At 36.7% G+C, this 27,074-nt stretch overlaps 2 protein-coding genes across 11 annotated transcripts in view; one reads left to right on the top strand and one right to left on the bottom strand.

The window, feature by feature from the left end:
* LOC105223964 (protein alan shepard) overlaps positions 1 to 27,074 on the bottom strand; it is a 591,866-nt gene that overhangs the window by 440,954 nt on the left and 123,838 nt on the right. The window lies entirely within an intron of this gene.
* Positions 6,843 to 11,887, top strand: LOC125779009 (tetra-peptide repeat homeobox protein 1-like). The gene is made up of 3 exons (XM_049459279.1): positions 6,843 to 7,041; positions 11,433 to 11,539; positions 11,780 to 11,887. Exons 1-3 carry the CDS (start codon positions 6,843 to 6,845, stop codon positions 11,885 to 11,887), a joined length of 414 nt encoding a protein of 137 aa, XP_049315236.1.

Here is a 27,074-nt window from a genome sequence, read left to right as displayed (position 1 = left end):
CAGAACGCACATATTTGCACGTCAGCACGGACACGAAAACACAGTCACACACATTATATAGATACATATGCACACACACATACCCTCACACATGCAGCGGATTTGCTTTCACAATCATATTTGCGAGTTCCGACATTCAAAGGACCCAGTTGAATTCACTAAAAATCATTTACAGCGCATATATATATTTAGGTATATACATTAGGGTGTCCATTATTTCCCATGTTGAATTTTTTTTTGCAAACACTCCTTTAAGTTTCAATTTTGGCCCTACAAAAATTACATAACATAAACAGGCTACTTATTTTCCACTTAAACCTCGTCTAAATTATGTTTGTTTTTTTCTATGGAGAAACATCAACTTATTATTCAAACCTTTCACCTACACGAACCCGTTAGAAGACTTGGAGACTGGTTACAGTGGCGTTTATACCGAAGGATGGAAGGAGCTCCCATGTTGATCCCAAGAATTTCTGGCTCCATAGCCTATCTTCTACCTTTCAGAAGGATTGAGGATTACGATTTAAGGGCATGCACTTGGAATATCCGGTTCCTTAGTTGGGAAGGTGCCGCTTCCCAGCTGGTTAATGTCCTCGTAAGAGTAAAGGTTGACATTACCGCTGTCCAAGAAGTTCGAAGGACGAGACAAGGACTAAGACGAGTAGGTCCTTGTGACATTTGCTACAGTGGCCCTATTAATGTGTGCGAATTCGGTGTGGGATTCGTGGTGTGAAAGAGACTCCGTAACCGAGTCCTGACATACACTGCAGTGGATGAACGTCTAGCCACAACCCGCATCAAAGCGAAGTTCCTTTACATGCCGCTGATTTGCGCCAACGACCTGATAGAAGAGAGCACTTGGAGCGCACCTATGAAGGCTGCCCTCACCGCGATGTCAAAGTCAACGGTTGGTAAATTCAGCCCCCATGATAAAACATCCCCAAATTGGTTGAGGCTGATCGACCTTGCCGGGACCCGAAATATGCTTATCTGTAGTACCAGATTCCTGCATAGCCCATATGGGTCCAGGTGTCATGGCTGAAGAGAGTCTTGATGCAAAAGGAAATTTCTGTAGGCATCTTTCTCGACACCGAGGAGGCCTTAAGCAATGTGCGGCTGGAGGCTATGGTTCAAGCCCTCGAAAAGTTTGAGATGGGATCGAACCTCAAGAGCCTCATGCATATAGTCCTCTTTGTAAAAGAACGGTCGGAGGGAAGGAGTGATTAGCAAGGGCACCTCGCTGGGTGAATCTTGATGGTTAACAAGCTGCTTAAAGAACTTAAGAAACGAGGCTGTCGGGTGACAATCTACACTTCTTATGGTTAAATGATGATTTTTAACTAACGTCCGCTAGCTATCCCAAGGGTACCTCAGAGGAGTATCCGACTATGCGAATAGAAACGGCTTAGCCGTCAATTCTAATAAAACTGAAATAATTTTATTTACCAAGATATATGTATAATTTTCCGGACGTCACTCTCCCCCTATTCGGAGGCTCAGGCCTTCAAATTGTTGCTAAGGTAAAATATCTGGATTTATTTTTGATAGAAACCTTTCATGGCGGCCAAATATTGAGGAGAGGATGAAGGAGGAATAGACTGCCTTATACTGTTTTAGAGGAGTTATAGGGAAAAGGTGCAGATTCGCATCATAGGCTGTGTTTTGACTCTCAATGATGTCTATAGTGTATTCGTCTGATGGATGGTGTTTGAAAAGGCTACACTTGATAAAAAGATGAAAAGTGTCCAACGAACAGCTCTCATCAACATCTGCTGTTCACAGAGACACCAACAGCATATAGCCTCTGATTATTCTGCGATTGCTTCAAAGGTCACTCTACAACTCAGAGAAGCTAGGTGTATGAAGGAATCGTAGACGGTTTGCGTTGAAATTTTCTCTTCCCTGATCCCTAAATCCCTGAGAACTTGGATGACTACATCGCAGAAGCTACTCTTAGTGGCCGTTTCTCAGCTCACATACCGACGAGAGTGACATTCGCCTATAAACTATTCAAGTAAGATACCCGTCAGGATCGACCTTTTACCTAATCTTTACAAAGCATTTTTTAATATTTATCATTAAACAACGAACACCCTTATGTAAGTATGTATTCGTATATGCGTATGCAAATGTGCTCATCAAATGTTTGCTGGTTATTTGGCTGGTGTATTAAAAGAAAATGTGGTACTTTTTATAGCCGAAAGCCAAGTAACTCGAGTTAGTTTGCAAAAGAATCAGCAGAATGCGTGAATGTGCGGAAGAAAGTGAAAGCAGGTGAAGAAAGCGTGCGCATGCATGGGTGTGTTAGCATGCTAACGGTAAAGCTAGATGTAAAAGTTTGTGGTAGTTGAACGCAAACAAGTCAGCGCATAAAGGGATTTGCTCACGCAATACTATCACGAAGCTGCGAGTTGGATTAGTGTGGACTTTGCTACACTGAGCGAAAATTTGTGATGTTCTTTTGCAAATTAATGCTTACATAAAGGCAGATTTCGGGCAACGAAATAAGAAGTGAAAGAGAGCTTTTAAATATCAAAGTAAATAAATTTGAACTCGGAATTCCTGAAACATTTGAATTCGGATATCCTTACACTCTTTGATTTCCTACCAAATCACTTGGATCATGGAGCCGCCAAACCGAACTCTGGCGTCTCCTTCTCTGCCTATATACCGGCAAGGGAGTTGTGGGTGGGAAGAAGTCATTGGAGGAGAGGGGCAGTGAGCTTCTTCACGGATGGGTCAAAGCTTTGGGAAAGGTTGGTGAAGGGATTTACTGTCAGGTATCTCTCTCTCTCTCTATATCAACTATAGCTTCAGAATTCCTGACTATTGCAGTGTTTTCCAAGCCGTCATTGTAGCCATTAAGGAAGCAGTAGACTTACTGCTGTGGAGTGTAGCCTCCTTCAGAGAAGTAATGCATTCACGGTTGTTCAAGGAGTGCCTAACCGCGGTATCAATAGCATCGAGTGTCTTTGTGGTATGGGTGCGGGATCGCAGGAAATTGCAAAGCTGATGAGCTAGAAAGGTAAGGCACCCTAGAACTGCTATCGACAGAATGGGAGCGAGTCGATTTTGTTAAATTTTTTTTTCTCGAAAAGTGACGAAATTACTTTTAAATTAGAATTTAACCTAGCTACAGTTACATAACCGGATGTTCAAAAGTGTTTCGAATGTGATCTGTAGCGGTATATTCTAATATATTTCAAACTATTACAAAATGAGGTATATTTCCACCCCCACAAACTCTCACTGTGTTCGGTGGTGTTTGCACAACAACCGCATTTACTAAGTATTAAGTACATATTAGTCCAAGAGCATGACGGCGACCCCAAAAGCATTCAAATAGGCTCACTTGTGCCGTTAACCATGCAACAATCTGGGCATTACGGCATTACGGCATTTACACATGCTTACTTGCCTGCTCAACGGCGCTTGCCTACTTGGGCAACAACAACAAGAACACAAATAACAACAAATATTTGAGTATAACCAACTAACTAACTGTACACTGTTTACTCCCTTTAGCTATGCTAATACAACAACACACTTGACTACAAAACTACCACTTAAGAAAATTCCAAAGAAAAGGTAAGGTATTTCTTTCAGGCTATAGGCTGGCAACAACAAAAAACACAAATTGTATATTTTGCAAGTGTGCGTGGGTGAGCGATAAATCGAATATATATACATACTTGCATATACATATATACGAATAAATATATATAGAAAGGTAGCGGTGTTTGTGTGTGTGCTGCGCCAGACTACCTTGACGATTAAACGGTGCGCGTTGGCAATCAACATGTTCATGTTGCACGCCACACTTATGTGCGTACTTCGGTTAAGGTACCAGTGTGTATGTATGTATGTATGTATGTAAGTGGGCCATAAGCTGAAATACAAGGTCTCCACCGGCGCTTTTAATGCTTTTTGCATAAGTTTACTAGCATTTCAATGCTTAGCTCGGTCTTTTAAGCCAACAAGTTTCCTTTGCCATTGGTATTTATAAATAACTGTCTATACAAGCATACATATGTATGTGTGTTTGTGTTAGAGGGTTGCTTGTAATTTATTTTTATTTGATTTGAACTTTGAGGAATGATACTTTTACTGCTTTAGTTTTTTCTTATTTACATACATTAACAGGAAAAGCTAATAAATCCGTTTTTATTACCTCGTAATAAGCCGAAGAGTAAATTTACCGAAAGCGTTACGCAAGTTTTCAATGAAGGAGTGGGAGTGCGAAGGTGCTTACTATTTATTTTTTTTATTATGAATAAATTGAATAAAACGTCAGCGGAGAAAACATGCAAAACGGAAGAGGAAATAATTTATTAATTTCAACTCTAAAATATAGTACGTACATATATACCAGCATTTACATATATGTATGTATGTACCTACAAGTATATACCTGTGTGACTGGCACTCGCTAGCTGGCGCTGTGATCACTATAGTTATAATAATAATTTAGACTAATTTTGTAAAACATTTTGTTAGAAAATAGTGGTTTTGGTTAGTTTTTCGAACGATCTAAGAAAAATCGGTTTAAAAAATAAGAGTTGCCACCGGTTCGAAGTTTCATTTATGTATATTAAAATTTTAAGAAAATTTAATACTGGCTTAAAAGCATCGTGCAATTTTTGGAAGTGCAATTAAAATAACTTTTTGAAGAGCTGCCAGCTGCTTAAATATTTATTTTTAGTAAATTTTTAAGTTTAAGTTATACTAAAGTAAAGCTTTGAACTTAAAAATTTTTAAGATTGCAGACAATTTAGAAATGTCAAGGTTGCCAGCTGTTTCAAATTTTATTTTGAAATAGTTTACAATGTAAAAGTAAATATAACAATAAAATAAATTTCATAGCCTTATTATTGTATATAAGTACAGCTATCAAATTCAAGGTATAAAAAAAATAAAATAACATTTGAAGGAGCTGCCACCCATTTAGATATCTCTATATACTAAAAAGAGGTTAGAGAAATACGACAAATATGTCTTGCAATTAAAAGCAAATTGTAAATAAAACTTATAATTCAAATAATTTTTTAGCAGAGTTGTCACTTGTTTAAAAATCTATTTTAAAATATTATTTATAAGATAAGTTAATGCTGTGTATGTACATAAGTACATATAATACGGCCATCACACTGACAGTAATAAAGAATACTTACAATTAAAAAAATGGAATAGTTGCCACTTATTTTGAATTTTATTTTTAGTCGTTCTAGAAAATAGTAATTTTGGTTAGTTGTTCGAATTCGATTCTAAATAAAATAGGCATAAAAAAGAGTTGCCACCTCTTAGAAGTTTTATTTATATCCAATTTTTAAGAAAATGTAATGCTGGCATGTGGATATCATGAAATTTTTGGAAATGTAATTAAAATCCTTTTTGAGGAGTTGCCACCTGTTTCAATTTTTAATTTTTAGTAAATTTATGAGTTTGCAAAATGTTAACATAAAACGTTTAGCTTGAAGATGTTTAGGAATACTGAAAATTTACATATTTTTAGAAAGGTTGCCACTTGTTTAAAATTTTAATTTGTAAAAAAAATTGAGGCTGATTCAACACATAATGAAAGTGATACAAATATACATACATACACAATGCATATAATTTTTCAAGGAGTTGCCACCTGTTAAAAAAAAATTATTTAATAAATTTATATGTGACAGAAATACTCAAAATCGCTCTAATTTAAAAGCGTTTCAAAATTTACACGTCGAATACTTTTTAAAATGGTTGCCACCAGTTCGAAAACCACTTTTAAGATACTTTATAATATAATATAAGGAAATATTGTGGCTATCAAATGGAATGTGTCACAGAACAGTGAAAATTTAAAAAAAAAAATAGAGGGGTTGCCACCTATTTAATTTTTTCAATTCAAAATATTTTATGAGATAGAAAAATATTGTGGGTACCAATTGAATTAAACAATTTTATTTTATTTAATTCAAGTTGCTGACTTTTCAAAGACCCTTAAACATCCAAACCTCCCTCGTACTCAAAAAATTTTTCCTTCCGAACTTTTGTTCACAAACCACAAACGCTTCGCTATGTGGCCCCGCAAGTATTATGATAAATATGTGTGCCCCATTATTACTGCAGTCATGCAAACTAATCTCGAATTCACTGAAAAAATTGCCTAATCAACGAAAGTTTTGTTGCTACATTTAAGTAAGTACAGTAAGTAAGTTAACAATGGAAATCGACTACTAAAAATGCAAACTCGTGCAATGGCAGCTATTTGCCAGCCAAATTTGTGGTTGTCAACACCACATATTATCGACGAAATGAAACCGCAGTCGCAACCACAAAAGGGCACTTCAATGTCATTATGAGTGCAACATTTGCAACAATTCACATAAAACATAAATACAAAGTGGCAACACAGACATGCAAACGTCATTTTTTTCATTCGCGGATTACAAGTTATTAGCTGCTAATAGCGCAGTTGATAACTGTATTATAGTATTCACTAATTTTATGCATATGTTGCACGTAAAGCGGTAGTGGTATGTCTAAAAATACGCGCCTACTAGATTACTCGTACTGCAAGGCTTTTTTCTATTTGAAAATTTTATTTAAAATAATTTTACTTAAATTCTGAAGGTGCTGTTGTTATTGGTATGTATATTTTCGCTCATTTTCAAAAATATTGTTTTTGATATTGGTGATGGTAATGGTATTGGTATTGATAATGGTGATGTTATTTATATAAGTAAGGGTAATGGTACTGGTATATTTATATTAGTATTGGTACTCATAATGGCATTAGTATTGAGAACTATTATTTTTTATATTTGATATTGGTCCTAGTATTGATATTGTTATTAGTAATGGTACTGGTAATGATATTGGTGATGCTAATAATCATTATTATATCGGTAATGCTATTAAAAAATATTGATATTAAAAATTGTAATGGTAATGGTATTAGTAATGATAATGGTAATGCTATTGGTGTTGATATTAGTAATGGTATTGGTTATGATATTGGTGTTGGCATTAGTATTTATTATATTAGTAATGCTATTAGTAAGTAGTGTTAAAAAGTATTGATATTAGTAATTTTAATGGTAATGATATTGGTATTGGTATTGGTTTTGGTATTGGTATTGGTATTGTTATTGGAATTAGTGTTTTGTGATATTTAAAAAACATTAATGTTAGTAATTGTAATGGTAATGGTATTGGTATTGATAATGGTATTGATATTTTTAATTGTTATTGATATTACTCGTGTTATCAGCCAAAACAATTCAATTGCATTTAATTCCATTAAATCCATTGTCTAACATTATTTCAAATCAGGATTAATAATTTCCGCTTCCACCAAAAAAATTATTCTTCTAGCTTTAAAATCAAAATTTAAATTTCAGAACCAAAAATCAATAACAAAAGTTAGAAAAGTATAAGTTTCATTTATCCAAACTGAAACTAATATACAAATTTTGCACGCACAAGTTCTTTGCAGTGGGTTAAAGAGGGTTTACCGGAACCACATCAACCGCGTTACGCCACATACCTGTGCGCTCAATCACAAGGAGTGAACAACCAAAAATACCAAACAAACAGATGGGCTGTCGCGGAGGTGAGCTTAATAATGCTAAAGCATTGAAACAGTATGAAACTAATCAATGCAATACCTGAGTATGTTGGCAAAGCAAGGCACTGCCGGTCTGCTGACGGTCAAGCAACCCCCAAGTAATGGAATATACCGTTGAGCCAACGAAGAACCCAAAATGTTATGGGTTATTTGGGAATTGGATTTCGGTTTACCAACTCAAACTCAACAGTGCTTTGCTAGCTATAAGTAACTAGCTCTTATGTCGGTAGCTACATATATCACGCCTTACATGAGCGTATGTATTGTTTGTGCAAAGGCGCATAAATATTTGAATGTATGGAGATGTGTGTATTCTTGACCGCAACAGTAATATGTACGTATAAATGTATGATTGCGCAGGGTGTGTTTCCATACACCCACTGTTTTATGTGTGCACTCAACCATTTCTATTATGTTTCGCACACCTCTGCGTATGAGTAATTTTAGCTGCTAAATTATGTATATTACTTGTATAAGCAAGATTTTAACCCTTTTATTGCTTTAATATTAGCATTTACATGTCTGAAATGTATTCGCTTGTACAACCTGTACTTGCCACATTTTCATACTTGTTTATATGTATACATACATATTTCTCATCTACACCGCATGTTCAAGAATTTATAATCAGTATTGTGGTTGACCTTTTTGCTCCTGGCGAAACTGAATACACTTAAAAGCGTTTTGACAGACAGTGTTATAGTAGCTGCGACATTCGAGGAGAGAGTTGAGAAGTATAGGCAAGAGAAATAGTATACCTGTGCAGAAAGAGGGGCGGTCTTTATTAAAGCGATACCAAATTTCAAAAGTAATCTATACTATTGTGAGCAAAAACTAATAATAATTTTTAAATTGGCGCTAGAACCTATTCATCAAAGTATTTTTTTTCAGGTTGATGTGACTGCCAGTGACGTCTGTGCCAAATGTCACATCAAAATAACTATTAATGTTTAGCATACGCTTGGCTTTTTGAAGTACATGAAGTGGGTTCGGCGAAGGTAGAAAATAAGTTAAAAATACTGAGATTTATATAAATGATAGTGCCTTCATGTATAGCCGAAAAGCAAGATAAGAAAAGATATTTTGAAATTTTACTACAAAAATTCTGTTCCTCATGAAAGTAACCGAAAGCTCTCGAAAAGTTTAAAGAAGGTTCGACGTTCTCGATCCAAATTTTGTTTAGCGCACAGGCCCATTTCTGGCTCAATGGGTATGTAAACAAGCCGCTTTTTGGACGAAGACCGACCTGGAGATATTCAAGAGTTGACACTTCATTCAGAAAAAATAACGGTTTGGTGTGCCGATGGTATCATCGGTCCATAATCCTTCCAAAATGATGCCGGTAAGAACGTAGCCGTTAATGGCAACCGTCATCGCGCCATGATAACGGACAATTTTATGCCTGAAATATAAACTCGTGATCTCGGCGGTATTTGGTTTCAACAGGTCGCCGCCACTTCCACACATTGTATTAATCAATGGATTAATTGAGAGAACACTATGGTGGACGGATAATTTCACGTTTTAGGCCGTTCGTTCGGCCACCAAGATCTTGTGATATCACAACATTATACTTTTTGCTATGGGATATGTAAAGTCTAAAGACTATGCCGGCAATCCTGCGGGTAGCCGCGGCAACATTTGAAAAAAAATATATGCCAAAGAATGTTCTTTCGAATGATAATGTGTATTTTCAGTTTTCGATTTGAAGTTGCTGTGTTTTTCTTAAAAAAAGGAGAGAACCTCGGATTAGATCACCCTTTAGCTGCTATACAAACTGAGGGAACGGCATCAAGTTCTTGTATGAGAAACATTTTTATTTGACAAATTTTTGAAATGTCGTTTAGATTATAACCTAAGATAAATTATCCTAACAAAATTTGAGACTACAATCTTGAAAAATTTTGTTCTGATCACACCACCACAACCGAGATAAAGATATTTGAATAGCCTTTAAAGTAAGTTACCATTAACTCAACATTACTACAAACCTACCTTTCTACTCAACTCTACTAATTTTGTGCGCTAAAAATGCGATCACCTAATTTACACTTTTAAATACAAATATATTCAAAACCTCCGACCCAAGCAGCCATAAGTGCACCTTAGTTACTCAAATGTACTCTTTAGCCCCTAACAACCTTTCAAAAGAGTAACTAAACCAAGCTAACCTGCGAACCGAACTTAACATTTTTAAAACTAATGAAATTAAATTATTTCTCGAAAGCAAATTTCCAAACATTCTAACGACCAACTTGAAATTAACTGTGCACACGCCTGCACAAGTATAAATTTCGACGACCTAACCTTCTGTGTTTTGGGGTTATGTGTAACCTTTCATTTAAGAAATTATTCAAATATGCATATCCCATATGTCCTTTTGTGCATTTGCATTCGTAATATAACTGCTTGCAGTGGGAAACGACATGAGTGGCATAATATCTTACTCGCACAGTTATAAACATACATACACACACACAAAGGCATAAATATAAGCAATTAAATATCAAAAAGCTGCAACTAGAGCTTTTGCATTCCTTTTGTCGGCTAACCGAAATTATACACTTACAAAACATGTAACAGCTTAACTGGCTTTACACACATATACACGCGCATATATGCATATGTATATATGTGGTATCTTACTATTGCCTCACGAGTTTGCTGGCTACAATGTCTGAGCGATTTTCAAAACTAGCCACACAGCCGTTGCCATATCCTTTGAGCACCGAAAATGTTTTGCCCTTGTCCAAGGTATGGGTTTAACTGCAAATCGTCCGGGGCTACAAGCACAAAACTCCGTTGCGACGCATTTTGTTATTAGCATTTGTTGTGGCTGCTTTTTGTTTGCATGTTTACATTGCTATACGCCTGTGTGAGCGTATGTTTGTGTGTGTGTGTGTGGGCACAGACAAACGCACATTGTCTCTAAATGCTGGTTGCATTGTTTCAATTAAATTGCATTGTTCATACGTTTAGGCCATTTTACGTTTTACAACAAGCTGCTTACTTCGTTTACAATAGCAGTGTCGCTTTGTTGTTTTTGTACTGTTGACTCCAGACACCAAGTAATTGGCTTTCATTTATTAGTTTGGAATTACATAAAATGCAAACGTATTTGAAGTTTTGCTGTGATTTTGGCAGAGACGGGCTGCAAGCTCAGGTTCTAATATAACTTTTGCTTTGTGGTGTGTTTTCTTTAATTTAGAGGCACTCAACTGGAATTGTTTCTGGAGTGCTTGTGAGTAATTCTTTATTAAATCGGAGTGATATCGCAATTTGAAGCATATTTTCTTTATGTGACGAACACTACAAGCATAGTCGGGTCTGCAAAGCTGGCTGCGATAAACTAATTACTATTAAAGCTTTTCCATACTTATTTCATTACTATGGGCTTGTGGCGTATTAAGAAAACGAAGTCAGAACATAGATTACACCGAAACCCAATTTGCCATAAAGGATATATCATGAAAAGACATGTCTTTAATACTAATCTGATATTACGGTAGCAAAATCATGAACCTTTTTCGAGCTGAAACTAATACCAAAACCGATTGCAATTACTTATACTAAATCTCACTTCTATATAAATTTCAACACCAATAACTGCCAATATCAATCTCAAAATTAATATCAATATCAATATAAATACCAGTACCAATATCAAGATCATTTACAATAACCAAAGTCAGTAACAATAGTAGTACCAGCACCACCAATCTCATATCAATACCAATACTAATATTAATACTAATACCAATACCAACACCAATACCAATACCAATTCCAATACCAATACCAATACTAATACCCATACCAGTACCAACACCAATACCAATATCAATACCAATACCAATACTAATACCCATACCAGTACCAACACCAATACTATTATCAATACCAATACCAATACCAATACCCATACCAATACCAATACCAATACCAATACCAATACCAATACCAATACCAATACCAATACCAATATCAATACCAATACCAATACCAATACCAATACCAATACCAATATCAATACCAATACCAATTCCAATACCAATACCAATACTAATATCCATATCAATACCAAAACCAACACCAATATCAATACTAATACCAATTCCAACACCAATACCAATACTAATACCAAAACCAATACCAATACCAATACTAATACCCATACCAATATCAATAACAACACCAACACTAATACCAATACCAATACCAATTCCAATACCAATGTCAATACCAATACTAATACCAATTCCAATACCAACATAAATACTAAGACCAATATCAATATCAATAATAATTGCAGTACAAAATAACCCGATTACCAATAACATTACCATCATCAATAACAATGTAAATAACATCACCAACACCAATCTCATATCAATACTGATATCAATATTGATCAATATCCAAAACGTCTGCTCTTCATTACCAATACCATTACCAATATCAATTTCAACATCAAAAACTAAATAAATAAATACCGAAATAAATATCCAACCAACAATAATACCAAAAACCATTTGAGTTACCAAAAATTCTTAGAGGAAAAAAATCTTCCTCGACAAAAGCACAATCAACAACAAATAATCAATTATTTACTTTTCTTAAAGAGTCCCCTAAGCAGCATATGAAATATTTATAATCACAAGTGTAGCCACATTGTAGGCAGAATGCGACAAATCCAAAGCAGCAACTACAAATACAAAATAAAGAGCAATAAGCACGAAAGCAACTACAACAAGTGACCTTCAACTTTGCGCTTCACTCATTCAGACTGAGATTACGGCACATAAATATACAGTACCTTTGGCAAGGCAAGGCAAGTGTAGAAATAATTTTCAACATTATTCATTTTTTATTACTCCGGCGTTGGCGACATAAATTTACCGGCACGTGTGTGCCAGAGGGCGCACAAATACACACACACACACAGATACAGACACAGAGACACGTGCATGTGCTACAACTAAATAAATAAATAAATGCATGAATAAAGAAGGAATCACTGAATGAATAAATGAAATGTGTGCTTAGAGCAATTGCTGATGTATGGGTAGGCGCTAGTGGCGGTGACAGGCGGGCGGGGGGAATTGGCGTGCACACATACTTTGTATGTATTGCTTTGTAGGTGTGTGCAAGTATTTTTAAGTGGAAAAGTATTACCACAATCAGCTGCGGTTGCTTGCAGTGTCCGATATTGTACGTGCGACAGAGCGTATGAGTGATTTTTTTTTTTTTTTTTGTTAGATCGAGATAAAGTATGCGGCTGTGCTGCTGTGTCTGTGTATTTCCCCACTTCTAGGTATTGTATTGCTGCTGAAAATTACACAAGCAGACAGAAGTTAATGTTCCGAAAAGGAAGTAAGTGCTAAAAGATTATTTTCCCTGCCACTGCCACGATGTGCCACTTTCAAAGACGTAGCAAGCACCAGCGCTGCGAAATTATTGCTGCTGCAACAACAACAACTACAACGGCATGTAGGGAAAAATCTTCGTCCAGTTCGTTAGACGGTGACATGAAATGGCAACAGCGACAATGTCGCACTGCAGTAGCAAACTCAAGAAATGGGGTGCAGACATACATACATACATACACACATGTATAATATATACTCGTATATGCATGTATGCCTATGTGCAGGTAAATATATATCAATACATTGACGGTACCGCTAGCCTGTGTATAAACGAGCAGTAGCTTAACGCGACTGTCAGACAGACATAATGAGCGACACATTTTTTTCACGCTCACTTTCTTGCTCTCCAGCTACCGGCTTGTTTGATAAAGGCTTAAGCAATCAATGAAAAAATGCAGTAGAAAATTTGCACTCAGCTTGCATAGGGGTTGATACATACAGTTGCTATCGTTGCTCAGTGGGCACTGGTACATTTTTTTAAGCGGAGCAAAGCTTGGTTAAGAAAGAGGAGACCATAAGCTGAGGTATATGCTTATATATTATAAGAAAGGATCTCCAAATGATCATGTTTAGAAGTAATTTTTTATGAAGATAAGTCCAATGAAAGGCATTTTCAATTAAAATATCATTATTCAAGCCAAACTTCGTGAATTTGTCTTATCAAATAAGCAAGTTTTCATACAAGGCCTTGATTTTGAGCCATCAGTTCGTTTGACAGCTCTATTCTATAGTGGTCCGTTATAAGTATATCCGACAAGTGAGCAGCGTCTTGAACAGAAAACGACGTATGCTGAATTTCAGTTCGATCTTTCAACCACTGAGGGACTAGTTCGCGTATATACAGGCAGACATACATAAACACGTGATTTAAACAACTTAACTCGAAACGCTGGGTTAATACTTCTTTCAAGGCTATTCTGATGATGTCTTTTAAAACATAATAATATTTTCTTCTTTCATCTAAGCCCACACCCACTTTAAAGTTCGAGAGAATACACAACAGTCTGCGTCGAAAACTTAATATATGTAAGAGCCTTTTTAAGGAATTCCACCACATCTTTAAGACAGTTTCACTTTAAGCAAAAGCTTTCAGCATCGGTTAGAAGGTTTCGCACAAATTTACACATTAGATTTGCCTTTCTCAACTACTTCCAACTGTGCAGACGCCAAGTCTTTTTGAGCCAAAGTAAACCGTATGAGATCTACTGCTCTCAGCAAACTACAACTTTCAATGGTTTTAGGAGTTCTAACTGAGCGGTGTCCGATCGGAATTCATGTGGTAAGGTTGAATAGCTGCAAGAAAGTAGAAGATGTGTTAGAATCATTTCAATGCGTCATTGTACCGTTGTTGCCTGTTCAAAGCTAAAATAGCTCGGATCTCATACTATGAGACATCCAGGCCGTATAGTGGATTTCTGATATGTTTAAGGCGCTTTGGTGATAGCTGATATATAACTAACTAGCAGATATCTAACTAGAGGAGAGACAGAAGTCTGGCTCCACAAAGGAATGCACATAGAAGTATAAATGAATCCCTCCAATTATCTTGAAGGATCAGCGTACGTAGTCCGAATTTATCTGACGTTCTCATTAAGACGGGAAGATGTTGACTTAAGTCTTGTTTGATTGGAGCTTATTTGTCACATACACAGTTGAAAACAATACTTGCTGTTCAGAAATGTTGCTGTCTCAAATCTTTTTAATAATATTTTTAGCAATACCGTATTTAAACTCGCACCAAATCTGCCTATAGAACTCTTCGCTGAAACCTGCGCGGCAAATCAATGGAAGAACTACTGGCGGTAGAAAAATTAGGATAAAAAAAATTTTGGACATATATATATATAGTAAATCTGTGGGTAACGGCGGTATAGTAGGCGCCGACTACGTCTACCCTCTTTTTCACTTCGCACACGGATGGTTCAAAAATGGAGAACCGAGCTGGAATGGAAATTTAATGACCAGAACTAGACATAAAACAGCCTTAAAAGAGATATAAGCCAGATCATTGCAGTATATATCAAGCAGAGGCTTATGGTATCGGAAAACCCGCGGAGCTTGCCTCTAATGCAACAGCCAGCAACCTTAGATTTAATATCTACGTAGGCAGCTAAACAGAAATCAATGTCATTACCTAATTTCGCATATCAACCAGAAATGTCGTAGAAATAATATGAGCAGCAGAGAGCGGAGCTAGCTATGTTGAACATAGTGGACGAGATTGTTAAGAGCGGTGTGCTACTGTCATCCAAAAACATGACCGACATCGATTTACCCATGCATTGTTCTTACGGCGATCTGGACAGGAGCATAGCAACGAAGGTCAAAACGTGTTGCAATGACAGATCGAAGAAACTGCAAATTGTGTCACAAGCGAGGCACCAGTGAAACAGTGGAACAACTCTTTTGCATTTGTGCCACATTAGCAAGGCAATGCTTCAAGCATTTGAGGATCACTACAGTATGAGACACTGGAAGAATTATCGCTTGTGAAGCCACAAAGGTTACTGAAATTCGTGTCAAGCGCTGGCCTCTTCAAGGATGACTACTTGACATGAACTACCTAAAGGCACTCCAACTGGCATCGCTAAGAACTGAAACTGGTCCATGCGTAGCTCATTAGCTGATCAGGCAAAACTAACCAAACCTGATCTCGCACCATATAGTATAAAAATAAGTGCATGATCATCCCTTATTTTTTAGAGATTAAGTGGGTTTAAGGTTTATTGATACAGATTTCATGCATCCTCTAGAATAAAGTTACAATCTAAAACACTTCTGTGATACCCCATTTGCCATCAAAGCCAAGGACTGCTAACAAAGTATCTTACGGGCAATCCAAGTAGATGTACTTTTATCAACTGACATAATCGATCTACTGAGCGTACTATTCCGGCTATTCCCAACACCATCACCCATCTGGAGACCCTGCATTCATTATTGGATAATATTGGACCGAATAGGCCACGTATAATATAGCAGCCGTAGCTGAGAGTGCACACGAAGCCTGTGGAGAGTCGATTCAGCACCGTTCGCAGCTACTGGACTGACGTATGGAAGACCTTGGTACATTTTATTTATTTATTATACGCCGAGATCTTAAATGTAAAGCATAAATAATACCGCTTGTGCACTGAAACCGCTAGGTCTTCCCAAGCAACATCGCTCTGTTCTATGAGATCTTGAAAAGATCAAAGAGATACCATGTTTTCGAGCCAAATTTTGTTCACTGATGAGGTGTTTTTCTGGCTCAATGGGTATGTAAATTGCTCCCTCTGTGACGAAGACTAATCTGAAAAGATTCAAGAGATCCATTTCATGCAGAAAAAATAACGGTTTGGTGTGCCGGTGGTATCATCGGCCCATATTTCTTCAAAAATGATGCCGGTGAGAACGTAACCGTCAATGGTGACCGTTATCGCCCCATAATAACCGACTATTTGATGCCTGAAATTGAAGCTAAACTTTTACCTGTGGGGATGTGTAAAATAATAAGTCTATGTGTACAATTCCGCTTCGATTCAGGCCTTGGAGAAAAACATTACGCGTGTCGTTCGCCAGTTACCTGTTGATATGCTCGAAAATTGTACTCAAGGGATGAACCAGCTGAGATGACACCGCGACCAACACTTGAAAGAGATAATCTTCAAAAAATAAATTACTCTTATTTTTGAAGTTTATGTGTTTTTTTTTTCTTTTAAAAGCAGGGAATCTCGAAATGAATTGTGAATTATTTCAAAGTATGCGACGTTTTCTACCAAACAATAGAAACCAATCAATAATAGCTTTTGAATCGTGCTTAAAATAACCGGGGTTTGCATATAACTGTTCGTCAAATGGACAGACTTTCGATTAAGTTTTGCCGACAATATTTCTCATATAAAGAGACTCCTACTATACAACTGCATGCCTTCCACTGGGTTGCCAAAGTTAGAAATATCAAAGGCACGCGCTCTGTTGGACAGCACCATCAACGCAGCTGTTTTAAAGCAAATATTTTTGATACAACTTTGCAAATGAGCAGCAAAACTACACCTTGCTCAATCCGAATGCGGATGTCAGCAGTAAAAATATTACAATTTAATTAAATAGTAATGTCCAGAACTCAGAATGATATTTATGTAACAGTTATATGCACTATTTTTATAAACGGAAACCGAAATTAATTTATCACCAGCGCAATTGCACATTTCACACTACTCATATATACACACACATACATATGTATAATATGTATTCAAGCCAAGCAATTACAAAATTTTCCAAGTAGTTGCATAAATGGTATTGCAAGCAATATGTAATGTTTATTTTCCCCAATGGAATTCTTAAAATTATTAATACCGTACGCGTGTACTACACAAGCTGCTGCGCACATAAACTCACACACACATGCACACATAAATATACAGATAAATATCATTTAGATTGTATATGGTGCCCATGAACTGCTCATACTCATACGAGCATACAAGCTGCCACTTATTTTAAGGTTCGAGCTTGAATGACCATTTAAAATGTTTATATATGATTATATGAGTGTGTATGTATATAAGTAGTATATGTACTTGCAACATTACTACTACTAACCATCCATCTCTGTATACAGTTTATGCATAACGGCATGCAATACTGCCGAGCTGCCACTCAAACTAGCAGCTATTGATTGATACGAGGGCGGTTCAAAAAGTAATGAAATAAAATTTCAAAATTAAATATTTTGCTCTGTATAATTCGCTTACACTAATGCCAACAAGTCTATTTTTTTTTTTAAATTTGTTAAAATTGTTTTTTCAAATAAATATTTTTTCTTTACTTTTTTCTACATTTTTTTTTTATTAAAAATTTTATTTTATTTTATTAAAATTTTTTTTTGTTTAATTCATGTCAAAAATATTGTAACCTCTCTACTATTTATAAATAAATATTTTTTTTTGGGAATTTTTTTTTTTTTTATTTTTTTCCTCAACTTTTTTTTTAGCAAATTTGTAAATATTTTTTCTAAACTTTTTTTCTAAAAAAAAATTTAATAAAAAAATTTTGTTTAATTTATGTCAAAAACATTGTAACCTCTCTACTATGCTCTAATACCTTTCGTACCACCCTACTATTCAGTCTCAACTATGATATAGTAATAGCCACAGCTCGTGTGTAGCATATCTGAAGGCGCATAAAAAGGATGTGCAGCTCTAGCATACAACTCAGCTGCTTGGCAGCAGATGACGGGCAGTAAGATGCGTATATACGAGTATACACAGATGAGTACGTGTTTATGCATGTTGCATGCACCATACAAAGATAGCAGTTGCCTGCTCTTATATGACAGCTAGCAGCAGCAAAAATTGAGATATTTCACTCTGAATTTTTAATAAAAATGTGTACGTTAAATATATAATGTTGCAGCATTTGGTGTTTGCTTTGGGTGAATTCATCACTTTTTATCCCTTTTCTGCATGTTCATAACTTATGCTGGCATTCGGTATGTATGTTTGGTATAATTTTAAAACATTGTCAAAATTAATAATCCAGGAAATCTCTGAGTCGTCTCGTTGTGACGCTATATTAATTTAAGCACCGTAACGGAAACATTGGTATATAAACTTAGGTGAATAATTCCTGAAAATATCTGATCGGTAAAAAAAAAGAGCTAGACAGTGGAGTCAGTTTAACGGTACAATCTTTATCTCTCAAACTCTATCTTCCTTTCCATCCCTCTCTAACACTTTCTTTTCTCGCTCTCTTTTATCTCCTTTTTCGCTCTCCCCATCACTCTCACTCTTATCGATTTTCTTAAGATCTGAGAAAGAAAACAGTTGCTTGAAGACAGTTACTAAAGGTTCAAATTTGACCCGGACTGGTCTATAAAACTGCGCGAGCGAACCGAATCGAAAGAAAGTTTTCTAAAAAAAATTTAAAGAGTTTCCTTCACATTCTAGAATCAAAGCTGCGAAATCGTTAAAAATGTTGCCGATAGTGACACCAAGCATTCAATGAAGGTCGTGTAATCATCGAAAACCTGCCTCATGCGAGTTGTCTACCGATTTTAATGACTTCAAAAAAATTAAAGAAACAGTGCTTAAAAATCGTCATGTTGGTCTCAGAAAGATAGCAGAGAATATAAAAATCTCTTATGGAACGACTCAACAAAATGTGATTGTTGTGGGTATAAAGCGTGTCAATGCTCGAGTTTGACGTCGAAACTGTCCACCATTTAGCGAACAGCGCTGCCAAAATGAGCCGAAACTGAAAATACCAAAATTAGCTGAAGACACCAAAGTCAACCCAGCCAAGGCGTACAATGAATGTATGGCAATTTTAATTCAATGTTGGCCTGCGTAGCCTACTTTGAAGGCGATAAAAAAGATAACTTATATATATCGACAAAAGTATTGTTAGAAAAACGAAAAACATTATACATATGTATATATGGGAATTAGGGTAGTATCGAGGCAGAGATTCGCCAGAGTTCGGAATCCATGATCCAATTGATTCAGTATGAAATTAAAGTGAATATTTCCGACTGTTCTTTTAAAAACACAGACTTTCTAAGTCTGATGGCAACATTCGCAGCCGTACACCTTCCGGCCATGTCCACGGGCAGTATGCGCAAGATGGCATTAATTTCCTTGGTTGGAGTGGACCTCAATGCATCACAAGGGTGGTCTTTTATAGAACCCTCTACCGCATAAAGAATTCATAGAACATAATAGGTTTGAGTATGGTGTCGTAGAGCATGAGGACCATTTTCGGTGAGAGACCCCACCTTTTACCAATGGCTCTTCTACAGCAGTCCAACACAATCGACGGGTTTTTTGCTCTCTCTTCGATATTTGGCTTCCATGAAAGCTGGATGAGGCATAGATATTTCACTATATCCGCTGGTTGCAGACGGATGTCTTCCATTTGCGGGTTTATGTATCTTCTATCGACAAAGGCCGTGCAATCGTCTTGCAGCACTTCGAGCGATATCCCCTTAACGGACATGTTGCACGGGAAGAGAGCACCAAGGAGCAACCGACGTTTATCCACACTGCTCAGAGCCCACTTCCCATTTGCATCCTTAAGATAACCCGGGGAGACAGAGTTGTTGGCGAGAATACGTCTGAATTTAGCCCATCTTCGAACTTTTACTTTTTCACTAAGGAACGCGCATACCAAATTTCGTCAAAATATCTCAATTTTTACTCAAGTTACAGCTTGCACGGACGGATGGACAGACAGATAGTCACCTGGATTTCATGATTTTTATCATTTATATATATAACCCTATATCTATCGCGCTTAGTTTTAGGTGATACGTACAACCGTTATGTGAACAAAATTATTTTATTATTTATTATTTAAAGTATAAAAATAGTTTAAGTCATCTCATAGTCCACACAAAAGAAATCACAAAAAAACAAATAATAATAATTTAAACTGAATATATGCATAACAATAATAACAAAAAATATAGTTAGTGAGTAGCAACGCTGCTTTCGGCCAAACAGACACAAAGCGATAATGTGGCAAGTGTAAAATGTCAAATATGAGAGCATTGAGGTTGCCAGATAATGCCATTTTTCGGAAGAAAAAGAGTCATAAATAAACAGCAGAAAGTATTGAATTACAAAAACCACATAGAATTTGGTTTTACAGTAAAATAGAAGAAATACGAAACAGCTTGCTGACAACAACAAAAATAATATTTTAGTTAGAATAAAAGACGAAAAAAGAGTTTTATCTCAAAGCTGCTGCTGCTGCTTCGCCAAGCACAAGAAGCTGGTCAGCTGTCGCGTGGGAGATTGCGAAGCGCATTTTGTGACAAGACACGACGCACATACTCACACTCCTACACGACTGCAAATGCAGAAAAGCACAAACACACACGCATACACAGCTCGATGTGTGGAAAGCATTAGCATATTACTTCCGCATGGCTTTCCCCCCCAACATTCGATTGGCTGTCGATTGCGAAGCGAGCATATCGAATGCATAACAAGCAAGAAACAACAACAAAAAGTGAAGAAAAGCTTTGGCAGCGAGATATGCAAAGCGCCGAGAGATAGGAGGGAAGACAGCAATATCAAATGGCATTACAAGTAGCATTCTTCGGAAGAAATCGAGCGATAATGCAGCAGAAAGGATATTTGGTGGGGGCGCTGTCACCAACGCCAACGCCGCTGATGCTGTGCCGCTGCAACATTGCCAACGCAAATAGTACAAAGCCGTTGTGTGGCAAGCGGCAAGTGGAGGGGGAACTGTGCTGTGAAGTCTGTGTTGTTGCAGTTGCTGTTTTTGTTGGCACTGGTGGTGTTTGCGCTTATTCTAAAATGTTTATTCTTTCGCCATGGCTGTGCCAGTAATGTGAAATGACCTTTACGCCATCGCTCTTTCTGCGTCGCTGCACACGCTGCCACACTGCACACTCTCTGTCAGCTACAAATAATGCAATTTTTCTGCTCCTCCAGCAATGAAATGCAAATAAATCTTAGTCACCAGCGAACAAAGAGACGATTGGCTCAGTGCTTTGGTCAGTTGTAACATACTGCCAAATGCCGAGGATGTGCTGAGGCTCGTTCCCGTTGTGTACAATGGTTTGGTGAGGTGCGGGAGGCACTTGATGTAGAGTTAGAGTTAGAAAATGTAATGTCAGCCAAGCAACTGGCGAACACATTCAGTTGAGTGACTAGCATGTTTGCATTGTTTGAATGTGCGTTTGTGTATGCTTGTGTTTGTATAATGGCATTGTAGACTACAACTGGGCACAGGGTGGTTCAATATGTGCTGATATTAAATATGCTTTAACTAAAATATGTATGTCTTCTCTTGATTGACGCCTAGTTATATATTTGCCAACCAAGAGCTTGTGTTGACGCACAAGATCTCCCTTACGTCACATCAGATAATCTACCTATAACCAATGGGTTCTCGAATACTACTATTCAGCTCATTGAATGTCCACTCAAAGCTATTCATTTAAAACCCATATCTATGATACGTCCTTATCAAAACAGTCCATCTCTTGGATTTCTCATTATATGACATCAGACTCTTAATATCTCACAACCATATAAGATTGAGATTCGACTACCAACCAACAAAAATGTAGGTCGAAGTACCTTCTTGACAGATCAAGGAAATCCATCCATATTTATATAATAATCGTTTTCTACACAAACTCTTGCAAAACAGAGAGTACAAAAGGTCAATAATGAATCCTTGGAGCCCTGAGGAAATCCTTTTAATAAAGTTTGGGAAGAATCGACAAAAATTAAGAGAAATAAAACTACGTCCTTAACTACACAACACCAATATGGTCGCCTTGATGCAAACGAAGCTTCAGACATGCCAAAATACTGCACTCCGGACTGAAATGGGATGCCTCTAGATGTCTCCGATCGAATATCTACACAGTGATGCCCGTATGCTCACATTTAAGGGGTAAAATGAATTTTTCTCCAAGCAGTTTCTGCTGGGGTGTTTTGCTAGAGACCATCCCTGCAGTCCCCTTCTTGAAGCGAAACCGCCTCTTTGGAACAAGAAGTATTTTCTTAACTACGTCGACGACATAAGACAACACGCCGACCAGACTTCAGACGCAACTAACTTCTAACTGACTGCCATTCGCAGTGGAGCCATAAACACATTCATCGAATCCTTCTCATTGAATGGCGTACTTGGAGTCAAAAAACCACTCATTCCAGACTACGAGTTCGAGTTGGCGCGAGAATCAACCCTTGAGCAGTTTTATCCCAAAGAAACTGGATTTAACGCAGATTAAACTCCTACCTATCCGGAATCGACCCCGACATGTCAAATACATGTCCATAATACAACGAGTCTCCGCATGACTCTGACCACCTCTTTGATTGCCCAGCTAACCCTACATATCTGACGAGTTTACGGTCCCCAAACCGCAGAGTAGAAGAAATCTGGCGGAACTTCGTTTTCGTCCATTCCGATATGTTAATTTTGATGTCAGAGGCGCCCTGGAGGCCAATTGTCGAAAATATCGATAAAACAATAGAAATCGTTGCGATCAACTAACGGTGTAAGATCAGTTTCGATTGTCCAGGAACTACGCGTGTTCTGTATCGTTTTGTATCAACTAAATAAGGCTGGATACAAAAATAAGCTCGATTTATGGGTGCCACGACTTGCTTGGAGCTTGATGGGTGACTCGCCAGAAGCTCCGGGAGCTTGCCTGGAATGTTTTTAACATACTGAGTTTTGAACATATTTGATTTATACAGGAGAAACTTCTACATTGAATGTAGAGTAAATAGTTTCCATCATAATAATTTGAATTTCTTATATGGCTTTAATAAGTTGAAGTCTTTATTGGAGTAAATATTTAAAATGGGACAGGTTTAGGAAAAAGATAAGAGACAAACACCAATCATCACTTTTCAGCTCAACGACTTCAAAGTTACACTCTACAGTCCAAAGATTATATGTATAATCGTATTCGAATCACCAACGTTACTCGCCAGCGAATTAAACAAATCATACCAGATTTTCAAACAAACAGGCATCACGTGAAGTGCAGCCCAGCGCTAATACCTAGAGTTGCCTTTTCTATTTCGGTACTCACAACTTCATCATAAAGTTTTGACATACTCGTACGAACGCCTTTTGTGTTTTTTACTGTAACTTTAAATATTCATCAAGGTCAGAAATTGGGATTCTATTGCGAACATATTCGCGCGATTATTTTTGACGACTCTGACGTGGATTAACTCAGCAACTGTACATCGATGAACATAATTCAACTTTTAGCGATGAAGCTCCATCAAGGACAGGTACTTATCGATGGTGTGGTGAATCAAATCGAGGCCGGAAATAACTCCCAGACGAATTTCGGGAATGTCACCCACAATCAGTTCTTGTTCCAGATATTACTGATGCTGTGCGTATTGCAAGATCTTCAAGTGACCCACCGTGAGATGGAGACAACTATATATGGGAATTAGTAGCACCAACATACATACATTCAATATTGCATGGACATTTGAAAAAAAATTGTTTATGATGGACCCCACACAACTTGACAATCACTCCAAAAAGGTTCGTGTCGATTGTTCGAAGGAAAAGTTAAAAAAATACGATAACTGTGCTTCGAAGCATGTCTATGACAACGTGAGGAATTATGGATTTATACGAACGAGCCCGACTGTATGTGTGTTTCAAAATGTACCGAATCTAAGCTAAGCGGTCGAACTACGAAGCACTTTCAAGCAAATGATTGGCTGTCGTTTGAAATAACTAGATATATCGTTACAATACCCCTAGAACAACGTAGAACAGTAAATTCTGAGTGGTAGATACTCATTTGTCTTTCAAGTATTCGGGAAAACCAAACAACTGCATTTTTGAGCACTCAAAACATCGGTTCGATGAGTCATCCATTGTATACATGGCACAGAATGAGGCGCTTTTAGAGATACCTCTATCAGTGTGGCAAAAAAAGCTTCGACAATTGGTTCACAAAAATTTCACATTGAGACGATTCCTCGAATTTTTGAGAACAACTTTTAGTAGTCCGAAATATAATCTTCATAAACCGTACAATTTTTTGTGATGACTTCGATAACTAAACAATAATTTGGTTTGTTCCGTTGGCTGTCAGTTGGGTAATAAAACAAGGCGAATGGTTGTGAAAGTAAATGAAGACAAAGGCCTCGCTTAAATGTGATTGAAAATTAAACGGTTCGGTGGAAAATTTGCACATCTTGATGGTAAATATAAAGCAATATAGCTTGTAATGAAAGCAAAGTGGAAAAATTATGAAATTAAATTTTTTTTTTTTTTTTGAAATATTAAAATGCAATTTTAATAAATTTTTGCAACCATTAATAAAAGAAAAACTCAACAATTTCTACCATGTGCAACATTAATAAACGAACTTCTTGCTTAGACTCTTATATACCCAAATTCAGAATAATTTTCTCCCATTGAGCTTAGCTTTAAGAAGCACATGTCCCTTTGTATATACATATGTATAGTACGCCGCATTTATACGCATGCATGCGGCTGTAAGTCAATCTTTTCTTATCCCCGCCACATACGCAATTTATTATTTGATTGTTTTTACAAGTCTACAAGACTCTGTGTTATACTGCAGATTCTTTCTGCAAGGCATTTATATTCTTTTCACTATTTTTGCCCCGCTATTTGCATTGTTTGCGCCAAATGGATTTTCTAAGAGACGCGAGATTTGTGAAATAAATTGCTTACTCTCGCATGGCGTCGTCGCCGTTGCCACTGCTGCCAGCTGGTGCTGCATTTTCAATTCTCGGCTACTATTACAAATAACGCAATTTCCATTTTTATGCCTGGTTTGCATTTTGCCATTCACCAAAAACAAAAAAAAATTACAAAAATAACAAAAAATTTAATACCGAAATTTAAGGGGAAAAAATATATTCCAAAGTAGCGAAAAAGCACAAATGGCCCTTCTTTCCTGCAGTCTTGTCACATTTGTAACTCTTCAGCAGTTTCCGTACCGCTGCCGTGCTACAACAACAACAATTTTGGCAGCAAAACTTTTTGCATACAAAACTGGCGCTGAGACGCTCGTTAGAGCCCCGTTAGATTTGGCTGGCAAAAGTAGGCGAAAAGGCGCGCGATTCACGAGAGGCACATACACAGTTTTCTCTTTCTCTCCACACTTCGTTGCAACGCATTGCTCTTTTATCTGTGCAATTTACGCAATTTTTTCGCAGTTCAAAATTTCTGCATTTATTTTACGAATTTATTTTTATTATTTCGCTTTTTTTTTTGTTGTAATTGTGTGCTATTCTTTTGGGCTTTTGCTTGCTTTCATAAATTTTATTCGAGCGGAAGAAGTTCAAGTTGGGAAATCTCCATTGAACTGCGAATGAAATATGCGTTGCTGGCAAAGCAACTGGCGCACGCTGCTCCTCAACACGCTCATCAGTCTGGCACGACTCACTTCTGCTACCCAAAGAACTGCATATAAGCAGCAGCTGAAGTGCAGCAGCAGATTTGTGCTGCAGAATTTCTTCTAAAAATTACAGGAAAAAAAAATGTAGTTCTTCCTAGCATTTACAGGTGGCAACGTTGGAGAGTTACACAATTTCCCAGGTGTATTTGCGAACTTTTTGCAACGAAAAATTCACCTGTAAATTTCGTGCCGAACTCTATTGCTGGCAATTGTAGTCGATAGAAGCAGGCTGGCTGCTGAGCAAAAATCATGGAAAAATTACTTCATTCAGCGATGAAAATTTAAAGGAAAAAGAAAGAAGAAATGCAGAAAGCAGTCGAAAATTACTTTCTGAGTTTTCAGTAACGAGAGAAGGCAAATGAAAAGTATAAAAAGAAAATCGAAAAAATGTTGCAATTCCTTATTAGATTCTTCCTTTAACAAAAATTATTTCGAAATCGTTACGTAATTGGAAAAGAGTGAAAACTAGTATTTTTTGAAACACAAAAAAAATTTGTTTTTTTAATACAGGAAACAATTTTTTTATTTTCTTTATAAACTTAATGTTGCTATATCGGAAATTGAACATCTGGCAACCTTAAAAGACAAAACTAATGTTTTAATACCAAAAAAAAATATATCAAAAACTTCAAAATATGGCATACCTATGCGCTGAAACACTTGTATTAAAAACACGACATTGACATATTAAAATCTGGCAACTCTAAAAGGAAACCCCAAATAATTAAATGCTACAAAAACATATTCAAATACTTTAAAATGTGGTAACTCTATCCAATGAAATATTTTTACCAACAATACGACATAAATTATGAACATCTGGCAACTCTAAAAAAACCTAAATAATTTTATGCTACAAAAACAATAGCAAATACTTTAAATATGACAACCCGGGTGATAATTTTCACATTAACGGCAAAATATTTAAATTTGAACAAATGGCAACCCTAAAAAAATTTTATATTTGAATGCAAACAAAACAAAATCAAATAATTTAAAATATGATAACCGTACCCTTTGAAATTTTGCGATTAAAAACATATTTATGTCTTATCATCTGGCAACCCTTTAAGAAAAAAAACGAATA

This window comes from Bactrocera dorsalis, chromosome 5 (genome assembly GCF_023373825.1).
Source record: "Bactrocera dorsalis isolate Fly_Bdor chromosome 5, ASM2337382v1, whole genome shotgun sequence".
Lineage (NCBI taxonomy): Eukaryota > Metazoa > Arthropoda > Insecta > Diptera > Tephritidae > Bactrocera > Bactrocera dorsalis.
The sequence above is the reverse complement of the archived record's forward strand: the minus strand, read 5'-3'. Positions and strand labels throughout refer to the sequence as shown.